This window comes from Lupinus angustifolius, chromosome LG11, assembly GCF_001865875.1.
Source record: "Lupinus angustifolius cultivar Tanjil chromosome LG11, LupAngTanjil_v1.0, whole genome shotgun sequence".
Classification (NCBI taxonomy): Eukaryota; Viridiplantae; Streptophyta; class Magnoliopsida; order Fabales; family Fabaceae; genus Lupinus; species Lupinus angustifolius.
In genome coordinates this window covers 5,713,508-5,726,261 of record NC_032019.1, presented here as the reverse complement: position 1 = coordinate 5,726,261, position 12,754 = coordinate 5,713,508, and the positions used below count along the sequence as shown (strand labels likewise).

The 12,754-nt window shown below is 32.8% G+C and overlaps 3 protein-coding genes across 6 annotated transcripts; 2 read left to right on the top strand and 1 right to left on the bottom strand.

Moving 5' to 3' along the window:
* LOC109359978 (eukaryotic translation initiation factor 1A-like) lies at positions 1,259–11,961 on the top strand. Of its 2 annotated transcripts, XR_002109089.1 has the most exons (3): positions 1,259–1,884; positions 6,631–6,633; positions 11,951–11,961. XR_002109089.1 is itself a non-coding variant. In XM_019604686.1 (1 exon), exon 1 carries the CDS (start codon positions 1,371–1,373, stop codon positions 1,806–1,808), a length of 438 nt encoding a protein of 145 aa, XP_019460231.1. In that variant the 5' UTR covers positions 1,259–1,370; the 3' UTR covers positions 1,809–2,017. The 2 variants fall into 2 exon arrangements, 1 of the variants encoding a protein (XP_019460231.1); XM_019604686.1 differs by lacking the exons at positions 6,631–6,633; positions 11,951–11,961 and having other exon boundaries at positions 1,259–2,017.
* On the bottom strand, positions 4,787–7,518 carry LOC109359976. 2 transcript variants are annotated; one of them, XM_019604683.1, is made up of 2 exons: positions 6,642–7,518; positions 4,787–5,163 (listed from the first exon to the last, which is right to left on the bottom strand). In XM_019604683.1, exon 1 carries the CDS (start codon positions 7,400–7,402, stop codon positions 6,665–6,667), a length of 738 nt encoding a protein of 245 aa, XP_019460228.1. In that variant the 5' UTR covers positions 7,403–7,518; the 3' UTR covers positions 4,787–5,163; positions 6,642–6,664. The 2 variants fall into 2 exon arrangements, with proteins under 2 accessions (XP_019460228.1, XP_019460227.1); XM_019604682.1 differs by having other exon boundaries at positions 4,787–5,160; positions 6,642–7,515.
* Positions 8,698–11,619, top strand: LOC109359977 (protein CURVATURE THYLAKOID 1A, chloroplastic-like). Of its 2 annotated transcripts, none has more exons than XM_019604685.1 (5): positions 8,698–8,981; positions 10,039–10,136; positions 10,248–10,355; positions 10,497–10,607; positions 10,648–10,794. In XM_019604685.1, the coding sequence occupies exons 1-5, from the start codon at positions 8,846–8,848 to the stop codon at positions 10,660–10,662; spliced, it is 468 nt and encodes a 155-aa protein (XP_019460230.1). In that variant the 5' UTR covers positions 8,698–8,845; the 3' UTR covers positions 10,663–10,794. The 2 variants fall into 2 exon arrangements, with proteins under 2 accessions (XP_019460230.1, XP_019460229.1); XM_019604684.1 differs by lacking the exon at positions 10,648–10,794 and adding an exon at positions 11,343–11,619 and having other exon boundaries at positions 8,707–8,981; positions 10,497–10,568.

Here is a 12,754-nt window from a genome sequence, read left to right as displayed (position 1 = left end):
TTTATGGTGTAATAGTATCATCTTTTCATAGTTTGATTGCTAGGATTTGTTGCAAACAAAATGTAATATTTTACTACACATATCTTCTATATAACAATATTTGATTTGTAAAATATTTGACATATAAAGATAGTATATTCAATCTCAAACAATAAGAATATGGATTATTGTACTTGTCAACACACTAGCGGTTAATAAATAATACTTCCATTACTAATTTATCCATTCAATAGTACAAATATTTATTAAAATTTATCATCTTGTAAGTTTATTTTCTTGTAGTGTATGAGTGTAATATTGATGGTGTAAAGAATTATACATAATTAGTGTATCATCCACTCTTCTTCATTTGGATTACTTTTTATGAAAAGTCAAACATAATTAAAAATGAATAGTGAATAATAAAGTGACAATATAAAAAACTTTTACATTACATATCTTTTTCTCTTCGTGTAATTGTAACACTTGCAACATTAAAAGAAGTTTTTTAGTTCAATATTACATGTTAATGGTAGGTTACTCATATACTTTAGATCAAGTTAAAGGTTTTGTATTATCTTTGACAATAATATTTATTAGACAAATAGTGTTATATATTTATCCTTATAGATTTAATTTCTATCCGTGTTTTTTATAACTCAAATCTTTTCACTAACTTACTATTTTATCCTTATCCTTAAAATATACTTCATCTGTACTATATCAAGCCAAAACTTAAAATAACTTTCCTCATGGTGTAATTTTCATTTCCTATATTGTCCTTAACATTATTTAATTTTTACAAAAAAACTATATAATCTTAAGCAACTACCACCAATACATTAATTAACCACATATCTCACCTTAAATTATATATTATCGTAAACACAAAAAATATAATATAAAGTATACCGAACACAAAAATACATTTTAATTCGAAGAAGTGAAATATATAAAAATTGAATACGTAGTGTCACACAATATTCGCCAGCAAACATGAAGTATCTGTACACACTAGTATTTATATAAAAGAAAAAATTTATATATGAATAAGAATGTACGAGTTTTATATATTATTATTTAATTATTTATTTATGTTTTATCATTATTAACTATTCAAAAAATAATAAAGTAATATATAAATGGTGAATGACTGTCCATAAACCTTTACCATATTATATTTTTAATATTATTCTGAAAAGTAAAAAATAAAAGCACATTTAGGGGTAAAATCGTCCATTCAGCATCCACTGTTCCACACGCACACGCCGCCTCAGAATCCAACCCAACAAAACAAAAAGAGAGATAGAGGCATCATCCTCTCATTCCCAACACCGCAATCGAAATTAGGGTTTGACAGAGCGAGAGAGAGAAAAACTCAAACCCAAACCATGCCGAAGAACAAGGGAAAGGGAGGAAAGAACAGAAAGAGAGGAAAGAACGAAGCCGATGACGAGAAGAGAGAACTCGTTTTCAAAGAAGACGGTCAAGAATACGCTCAGGTTCTCCGCATGCTCGGTAACGGTAGATGCGAAGCCATGTGCATCGACGGAACCAAACGACTCTGCCACATCCGTGGCAAGATGCACAAGAAGGTTTGGATCGCCGCCGGTGACATCATCCTCGTCGGTCTCCGTGATTATCAGGATGATAAGGCTGACGTCATCTTGAAATACATGCCTGATGAGGCTAGGCTCCTTAAGGCTTATGGAGAGTTGCCTGATAATACGCGTCTTAATGAAGGTATTGGTGGTGGATTGGATGAGGAAGAGGATGGTGATGCTGCTGATTATATCGATTTTGAGGATGAGGATATTGATAAAATCTAAGTATGTGATTGATTCATGTAACCCTAGCCATGAGATCTGTCCTTTTAATTTTTGTTCGGTTCAAGTTATTATTATTGTTGTTATATACTGATGAATTATTTGTTATGTTTCAAGCTTTGTGCTGGATCTGTTATGAGTTTTATTTTGTTTTCTCTGGTATATGGATGGTGAATTTGAATGCAATAATTGATGGTTATCTTAGTTTACAATTGTTCTGTGGTGTTTAAGTTACATACATGCTCAATTACTAATTATTGTTATTATGTTATGATTTTGCTTTGTGCTTCTTTGCTTTTGTTTGTTGTGTTTTTTGTTATGTTGTTTATTGAGATGTTCTTTAGGTCTCTAAGCACCATTCAATTTGTACAACCTTATTGCACTGTAGCGAAAAATAACTTGTTCAATGTTATAGCTTTTGGCTGCACACTATGGCACTCATCGAATGATTCAGGAACTTATTTTTGGTTCCACAAACATCTATTACAGAGGAGATGTGTGGAGAAAACTTGTAGAAGTTCTTGTTAGGATAGAGTGGATCATGTGGAGGGTAACCCAATCACTAGAGGGAGAGGGAACAACAACCCACAAAAGACCAAGCTTTAATCCCACTAGGTAGAGGGAGGCCAAAAAAAAAAATATTAAGTGAAACAATTAAGAATAATTTAGATGTAGATGGTTTGTCCTAAATTATGATAGGACTTTACGACGCTCTTTGATCTATGTAGTCATTAAAGCAACCGGTGGTCTACTATTAGAGTAGTATACTACCTTCTATCATCTACTCGGCCCTTTTCTTGACTGGTGCAATTTGGACCCCGCCTAGAATTAGGACAAGGTTTGGCTGTTGTTGTATTGACTTAAATGTCATGGTATGTACAATAGTCCTAGTATTGGTTCTTTATTCTCACGCATTCTCTGATGAGAGGGCACTGTGGTTGATTTGATTGCTTTGATAACAGAACATCATATACTTGATAGTGTTTTTTGCTCTTAGGGCGTTGCACAAGGCTGAACTGACAATGGTGTTTTTGACCTGTTCTGGGATAATCTATCATTGTTTCCACCATCAGACATGTAAAAGTCATCAGGAAGTTTTGTTCACTTATTTTTGCGGTTTTAAAAGAGTTATTTTTGTGTTTATAACTTGATGGTAATAGTATGCTATGCTTAAACTGTTTGTCATTGTTCTGCGAAATCTGTAGAATTCATCAATGTGCACTCTTTCATTGTCCTATATGTATTATTCAGTGCCTATAAACATGATGTTTAAAGGCCACTGGATTGTCAACTCGATTTATTTCAGAAAATTAGTTTGTTTGAGTTGTCTTGGTGATTGCTTTTGCTTCCTATTACTATTGGATACAATTTGACGTGATGAGCTCAGTAATGTTATTGCAGAATGTGGTTTAAGATAGAACGTTGGCGCTGATTATTATTTTTCACTTATTTGGGTAAAGTTAATTTAGATAATGGGAGTTTGCTGCAATTGTTCAAAGATCTCATTTTTATACGCCTGGCCTACTTTATGTTCAGATTAACATATTGGGGAACGCTAGTTTCTCACTTTTTTGTATAGCTTTTTTACTCAAGCCGTTTGTTGAATAAAATCTGAATGAAGTTACTAGCTTTTAAAATTGAACTTGTAGCATTTGTAATTAGCTTCTAAAATGCTATTTTCACAATAAAAGTTTTCAATAGTTTATGGGTCAATTGCACCCTTTGAAAGTTAACTTTTAGAAAGCTATAATACCTATTAATCATAAAGCTATAATACCTATTAATCATAAAGCTATAATACCTATTAATCATAAAGCTATAATACCTATTAATCATTATAACATGTATAAAGAAATAAATAAATTATTATTAGAGATAATTATTATTTTAATAATTGTTTATTATTTTAATAATTGTTTATTATTTAATTACTGTAATTAATTATTATAAATTGTTTAATAAATATTAAATGTCTTTTTAATTATTTAATAAATTTCAGTCAATTAAAATCCAATTTTAATGAACAGCATAGTTCATACAACTTTGCCGCTGTAAGCTAGTTTTAATCAAACTTATGGGTTCTGGGTTAAGGATTTAATATATATACACATTAAATCATCATCGATTGTTGATTTATTAATTATTAACTAAAATATTAATGGTAGATGATGTAGTAATAATATATAAAACTTACACCATATTAGTACATACATTTTTTCTCTATATAAATATATTACAATTTTATTCCCTGGTCGGTGGTTGAGTGGTTGGTCTTTGTCAACGTTTGTGTTTGCTACTTGAATTGTATTCATGGAGTTACTATGTAAATATGGGTGAGCATTGTAGACTGCATATTTACCTCAGGTTTTGAATATTTGGGTATCATAAATCCTAACTGGGTGGAGAAATGTGGATTCTATCGGAGCCTGTAAGTATTCATTTAAGTAAAATCCTAACTGAGGATAACGATTACAGCAACAGAAGATTTTTGTTTTCTGTATATAGAAATTGTGACCACTTTTAGCCTTCAGTGAAAGCCACTTCACATGATGTTACAATTATATGCTTCATTCTAGGTATCACACCATTGCTACGTATGCAACCTGGACGCTTCCTTCTTTTTGTCTTCTCTCTAAATCCGATCCACTCTCCTTCAACAATTGTCTAATCAAATTTTGCTCATAATGGTTGAGATCATGAACTGCACTTGGTGTTTAATTCAGGTTTTGTTTTATTTTGAGTTTTTAAATCTTGCACCGCTAGATCTTCGAAGTTGTGTACAAAAGATGAAAGCAACAAAATAATGAACACAGACCAAATTGGCTCATGACCAAACCAAATCCATTCATGTCAATTTGATATTTTTCATTAAAAAAACAAACCAGATTGGTTCAATGATGAAAAACACGAACCAAACTAAACCATGCTCAAAACACTTGAACTCATGTAAACGCAATTGCCTAAAACAAATAACAGAAAAGTAAAAGTGCTCCAGATAGAATAAGTTGTAATTTTTGCTGCCATGGTGCAAGTACCAGCCTTGAGTTTTATAAATGTCAACGCATAAGATAATGAGCACCACAATGAATCAGGCACTTGACAATTATACAAGTAATGACCAAGAAAATTTGTGGCATCTGACTTCATTTGAAGAAATCCAAAAGTCGCATCATTCTACCAAAAGGAAAACAAGAAGACTAGCCATGAATTATTCCTCTAAAGTATGATCCTAAAACACAATTTTTTACTAATCAAAAAGCTCCACAGCATCAGACTTTGCCCAGATAATCAAATCCATGATCCATAGCTTGCTGCACACATCGAAAAGAAATTGTTTTGCCACTTGATGGTGAACCTGCTATCCAAACAAATTTGTTGAATAATATCACAAACCGCTATCACAATATGAAGTATGTAAAAGGGAAGAGAACAATTCATCCCCAGAAAATTTAAAATTGCCTGCGGCATAATATTCTTTAAAAGAATTCATAGCTTCAAAACTCACAATGTAGAGATTGCTTACATCCATCATAGGATAATTGTTTTGAACAACCTTCAAGTGTATACAGTAAAACCATGAACTGTGCATCTCAAGGATAGAAGAATAGAACAAAAAAGCACATGACTATGAACCACCATGAAGTAATCAACCCAAAATGAGACAAACATGTGACAATGAAGTTTCAAAGCTATAGAAAGCCAGAACAAGCGCAAAGTTTTTTTTAGGCTTTCTTTCTGCCTGGATTCGGTACTTTCAGTTACTAGACTTGGTAATGGATCGGGATTTTTCTCAACCGACCCTGACCTGCACCCTTGTTATGTTTGCATATTTAATGATAGGTAGAATGAAATGGGACAAGGTTACAATACCATTGTTTGGAAACTTTATAATTGAATTTAGTGAAATGGGGTGAATTGCAGAGTTGGTTCCATCTCATACATGGATACACCAAATTATGGGGAAGAAAAATAGAGGTATTGGATGGAATGAAATGGAACTCATTTCATTCAATCCTATTTTAAACAATCGAAATAATGAAACTGGTATCATTACATTCCCTTCTGCTTCGTTTCATTAATTTTCATCACTCCGAAGTCCAAATATGTCCTAAGGAATAAGAACCTGTACTTATCCCACAATAAAAAAAACATGCAGAAGCCCCCACCCTCACGCCAACTATATTAGTATTATAAACTAAATTTATACAATAATCAATAACTATTTAAAAATTAATAATTCATTTACAAAAATATTCATTACAATATTAGCATTAAACTAGTCAAAATAGTTAATATAGTGGAATTGTTTATTAAACTAGTAACTAATTAAGCATAATGTTCTTATACTTCAAAAACCTAAGCATAATGTTCCTGTACTTCAAAAACCTAAGCATAAAGTTAATATGGGATACAGGGAGATGCCTGTACCAGAATGTCCGAATGTGAATGTGGTTGTATATAGCATAACTCATCCAATGAACAACTTAATACAACCTCTACTTTCAAAGAAAAAACTGCAATGCTATCCATGCATTCTTTTGACATGAGAAGACATAACATTCAACTATTGGATCAATTGCACAAGTCATTAACTTTACATACTATTGAATCTCTTTCACACAAAAATTAAGTGCATAAATTCCAATGGTTTAAATTCAAAGCAGTTAAGCAATACAAATTATCAGTGCTAGCTATCAATATCAATTAATTCTACTAAGACATTTTTACAATAAAGTATCACAACATAAATCAGTTAGCACAAACTCGATTTTAAAAGCGAATTCTCAAATACACCCTTAGTATAAACAAGTGGACTACTGAGTAGTGAGTACTGACCTTGTGATGATATATTTATCTATCTATCTAATCTTCTCGGTGCCACTGATCTTCTTAGCAGCATCCCTAACCTTTTCAATATAACCCTCATGAGGAGGTGTCAATGTAGCCATAAACCGATTCACCGGAAAAGGCGACAAATCAGGTACCAATGCAGCCTCTCTCAAACCCTCAGGCAATGCCTCAATCGCCTCCTTCTTCATCTTCAACAGATTCGATTCTGCGGCCTGTCTCGCCCTATGCTTCCTCATCATAACCCTACTATACTCCTTCGCCAATTTCCTCCCATCTTCAACATTCAACTCGTACTTCGGCAACTTCTCCACATCCACCAACCCTAACGTTATCAAATCCAACCCAGGGGTACCAATTATCGTTGGCGTTTCAGAAACCTTCAATTTATCGTTCTTCTTCTTCATCATATCGAGTTCTCGTTTGCGGTCCTTGCTTATGAGTCCCATTTTCTCGCGCTCAGCTTCACGCGCGCGTTGATTTGGGGTAAGGTAACGGACCGGGGTGGGCGCGTTGAGGCACTGGTCGTAGAGGTTTTCACGCTCCTGGCGCTCGCGTGACATGGGTCCGGTGGGTTTGGATTCGAGTCCGGGTTGTTTCTTGATAGTGATTTTTGAACGTTTTAGGGTTTGACCCGCTTTGATCTTTCCCTTTCCCTTAGCGGTTCCACTAACGGTGCAGCGCTGGGTGAGTTGGTGGGTTGTTGAGAGAGAAGAGATTAAAGGTTTGAACTTTGTGAGGCGCAGCATTTTTGGGGTGATGGGACGGTGTCGTTTTTGGGTGAGTTATGCTTCAAATGTTGGAATCGGAAGTGAAGTGATTCTGGTTGCAGTGGTTTTGTGACTACAGAGATGAAAATAGGGCTGGAAGAATGGTGAGTGATGAATGGGGAATGTAATGGGCCTGTCGGTGTGGGAAATTGATGGGTCGGATTGGATATTAGGCCCATATTTAGTGGATATTAGGCCCATGTTTAAGGAGAAGTCATTGGAGATAGCTCAAAGGTATTCATGAGTGGGTGTTTTTTGGAATTTCATTTATAGTTTAGGGACATCTTTATTAATGCATTATTGCAATAAACTTTTTCCTCCTCAATGAAGTTTGCATGAGATCTTTGGTATGGAATCTTATGTTCCAAAAAGTATGTTACTTCATTCATCGATATTTGTGATGGTTAGAAAAATACTTATTTTTTAAATTTCTAACATGAATTTTTTTTGACCAATCACAAATAGGTGGTACATAGACTGATATATTTTTTATAATAGAAGATGTATTTTCGAGATCTTTATACGAGAGCATATCATTTATCCTACAATGTGTGTTACCTTTGTTATAAGTTATGATTAGTTGAAAAAATGTATTTAAGTTAAAAATTTATTTGTTAAATATTTTTTTAATCAATGATAGCTCATGACAGATAGAGTGATTCATATTATGGGATAAAAAAATATGTTACTTGTTTATAGGAGGTAATCTCCAGTTGATAAAACTATTATAGCAACAAAACTCTTATTAAATGTTTAATGTTTGAAACATTTGATTTAGTTCTCTTAGGGTGATTTTGTTTGAGTGAGTTAATTTTTGAAATAAAATAAAGATAAAGGGAAAGATTGGAAGCTAAAGTTTTCTTTACCAAACACAATTGCACTAGGAGAAAATCAAACTGAAAATATTTGGTAAAGGTAGAACAGTTTCCCTATATGTATTGTAGAGTCTATATACTAACATTTCCTATATAAAAATATAAGAGTAACTACATAAAGCCATACTTGCATGAACACTACCAAAATTTTAGAATAAACTTTAAATTAATGGGTGAGCCAAGAATTTAGGCCCATAATGAAGGAGAAGTCATACACATTGGTCGGTTGGGATATGGATTTTGAAGATAGAGAAGGAACCAATGAGAAAGCAAGGTTGATCCAAGTGTCAAGTGATTGAAAATAGTGTCCCAAATTCACATCGCAGTTGGATAACAAGCCAATACACAACTCTTGTAATTAAATTTTCCCTAAAAACAAAAAAAATATAATAAATCTTAAAATTGAAATAAGGAAGTATGACCAACCAAAGTGCCAATTTTTGATTTGGTTGGAGATAGACTCATCTTATATCATAATCAGGCATAGATAGGAATCAGAATCACACTTTTTTTTTCTCATTTCTCAGAAGATAATAAAATACTAATAATGGCATCAGCGGCAGCAACCACCGTTGTTCTTCCCCATAGGATTCCGACCACCACCAACGTTGCTCGCTGTTCTGTCTTGCCTTATCTTCCTCCTCGCGTCTCTTTCTTCTCACCTTCACTCAAACACTTCCAAGGTATATATTCTTTCTCTTCAACTCCTTCTTATTCCATAAACTCTTCAACTTATACACCAAATGTTTACTCCAAATAAATGGACTCTAGAATTTTCAAATTGCTTTTTGTGTGAATTGCATGCTGCTTTATCATTATTTTTTCCACAGAAAAGTTAATTGGAAGTCACAGTAAGTGTGTTTGATTTATATGCTGACTAATGCAGAGACTAGGGTTATTAGCTACACAATTTTGATTAACCATATATGAAAGTAGAATTATACTAGTATCTTTTGGTTCTCCTTCAGTCACTACAATCATGTGTCATATTTAATCATTTCCTATAAAAATATACAAAATAGTACATATGTCATACCTTGACCCGTAGATGAGATAAGTTATTTACTGATGTGAAGAGATATTTTATTCTATATACTAATAACAATAATTAACAATGCATTATTACTAAGTTGTTGGTGTTAGTTATCTGAACTCTGAAGTGGATGAGAAGTGAGAGATCAGATTGTCATGTACCATTTTTGAATTTGTTCCACGTTTTCATCATAGTTACAAGAGAACACCAATTTGCCGTCTGCCATGTAGAGAAAGTCTTATAATTGTATGATAAAAAGTGTCAAACTGTGTACTGGCGCCACATACTTTGTTAAGGGATGCTCAATGTCATGGATATCAATTGAAAGGTTGTGCATTTTGAAAGTGAGGGTGCTATCTAGACTTGATTATGAGTTGATATTACTTCATGGCCAAGTACAAACTTTAATCCTGAAAATTTGCATGGTTTCTGCAATTTTAATTGGTCAAGGAACTATTGAATGCCCACCACTACTTATGTGTGGTAAGCAACAATTGAATAAAACCAATAGACATGCTTTGCCTCAATTAAGTCCTGTGTATCTGTAGTTTTAACATGAGTTCCTCCCTACCCTTAAGAAGAGTACTAGTTATATTGTTTCTGGTTTCGTTGTTCTTGTTATTCAGTTCAGTTATGTTGTTTTTATCTGTCACCTTTTACTTTTCCTTTGACAGTTGTAACGTATTTTCTTGTTTCCTCCCTTTCAGAGTCCCAAAAATCTTCTCTGCTTCAGATCAGAGCTTCTTCAGATGAAACTTCTACTTCTCCAGATCCTAATGAGTTGATCTCGGATTTGAAGGAAAAGGCAAGAAGTTTATTGATTGGTTAATTTCAAGAATTTAGTTTTCTCCCAAGTGGAATTTATATCCTTTCTTTAAACCACGTGGAAATAATATCCCTAATCTATCATTATCAGTGGGATGCTGTTGAAAACAAGTCTACAATAGTTCTTTATGGTGGTGGCTCTATAGTTTTTGTTTGGCTAACTTCAATTGTTTTGGGTGCCATCAACTCAGTTCCCCTGGTAAGTTAAATTATTCATTCTTGTTGAAAATAATTCAACTTTTCATATTTATCATCATAGCCATTGGCTAGCATATGCTTCAGTATTTATACACTATACAAAGCTTGGTGAACTAATCTAAAATAATTTTATTTGTTTCAGCTTCCTAAGCTTTTGGAGTTGGTAGGACTAGGGTACACTGGATGGTTTGTCTACCGATACCTTCTGTTTAAGGTTTGTAAACCTTACTACTTTAGAATCTATGTATTGTTCTCTGCACATGTGTTACAAACCTAAGAAACAGAACTCAGTATTTGATAGAGATTGAGAAAGAAAAATATTGAATTTTATTGAATGATTGAGTGTACTGAACAAGAAAAGGAGAGTGATCTCCTCCATGGTTTTCTCCTTCACCATGGGCTTCCCTTTTACAACTGAACAATAGCTCTGTTCTCACAAATTGTGATTCTTCATTCTTCAATGAATGCCACCATCCTTATTGCCCCTTTCACTTATTATCCCTCTTCTAACTATCCTTCTGTCCTAACAACATGAGTACTGGTGGCATATATAATGCCTCAAATTGCATTGATATCAATATGTATTGGTGTTTTCTTGTGTGTGGTGTTATTATAGCTCAGTTCTCATAAAAGTGGTGGAATTCTGAATGAGCTGTATGTTAGGCGGGTACACATCTGCTGTCCCATTCCTTTGTATCACTCCATGTGCCAGGAGATATGATTGGTCAGAAAAATATTTAATAATTGCAATTTTAACTTCAATAATTTTTTTGCAACCAATCATAGATGATGATACATGGAATGATACAGAAAGTGAGACAACAAATGTGCTCCGATGTCAGGCCATGTCAAAATGGCTGTGGGAAATTTTTTCTTTCTTCCATTGGATATTTCTGCAATCAGAAATGTGATTTTCTGTTAGCTGATCATGTGTATTTTAAATAATTACTATATCTCCCGTAAGTAATGTAACTGCATTGTTATACAGTCTAGCAGAAAAGAACTTGCCACAGACATTGAAACACTGAAGAAGAAAATTGCTGGAACTGAATAGAAGAAGGTATTAGTAGGTACCAAGTGAAGTTGATCTTTTCCTGGAACATCATTTGTTGTCACTTTGCTGTATTTCCTGTATAAGAGGCTTATGTATCTCCTGATGTAGGATAGAATTCCTCTCAATGGAAAAACTATTACTATTTTTAGTTCTTCTCTTGGATTGTGCTAGTTATATGATTAAAATAATAAACCTCAAGTGACTCTTAATATTTTCTTTTGGTCAAGCATATTTTAATACTATTAATTAAGCCTAAGATGGCTGGTTGAACTACTTTTATTGTCATTTTGTATCCAATTGTATCATATGTAGTTGTACTTGTTTTTCATTGGTCAGAAAAATTAACTTTATATTTTTTAACCAATAAGAAATAAGGGTACGTGAAGTGACCTTTTGGACAGAAGATGTGTACTTGTGTTGCTAATAGTTTTGATCAGTGTAATGGTTTAGAAACAAAAAGTTTTTGGTAGGAAGTGGTTCATTTAATAAAACTATCGGAGATGTATTTTATTTTACTATAAACTTTCTTTTTTTGAAACAAGTCATACTTCTGCAATAGACAAGAAAAAAAATAAGAAGAGAGAAAGAGAGTAGGGGGATAGAGAAATAGGAGAAATAGAGTACATTTTTGTAATGTTTGGTAGAAGAGAAGAAGGAAAAAATATGAAGAGAAATAGGTAGTTTCTTCTCTTTGGTTGGATAGAAAGTAATGAGAGAAAGATGATGTTATGTTTTGAATGACAAAAATATCCCTAACTAAGAGAGAGGAAAAAAGTTGTTTTATTATTAGTTAAAAATAAATGTTATAATTTTAAATTTTATTATATATATTTTATTATAATTTCAATTATTTTTAGTTAATATTTTTTATATCTTTGTATGTTACTAATATCTATTAATAATGTAAGAATTTTTACACTATCACTACATGATTCACTCTTAATTCAATCATCATTTACTGTTAATTAAAATTAATACAGAAAAATTGGTGGATGATGTACTGACTGTGTATAAATCTTTTTAGGTACATAGATATTACAAGCAAGTAAATAAAAATTGAATGGTATATTTGACCTTTGATACAAAATTATATTTCTCTTCACTTTCTCACCATATTTGAAGAGAAAAGGTTTACCGTCACACACATTTTTTACTCTTTTCTCTCTTTTTCTCTTCACAACCAAATGAAGGCTAAAAAGCCAAGACTATATATCCTTTGCTGCACTTGCACCCTTTACTATGTCTGTTCTATTATTTTATTTTTTTAAGCTCCTAAAATATTTCTAAAAAATATAAATCTTTTAACTTGACTCCTAATATTCTTTGTATCTACTTCCTATTGGGTG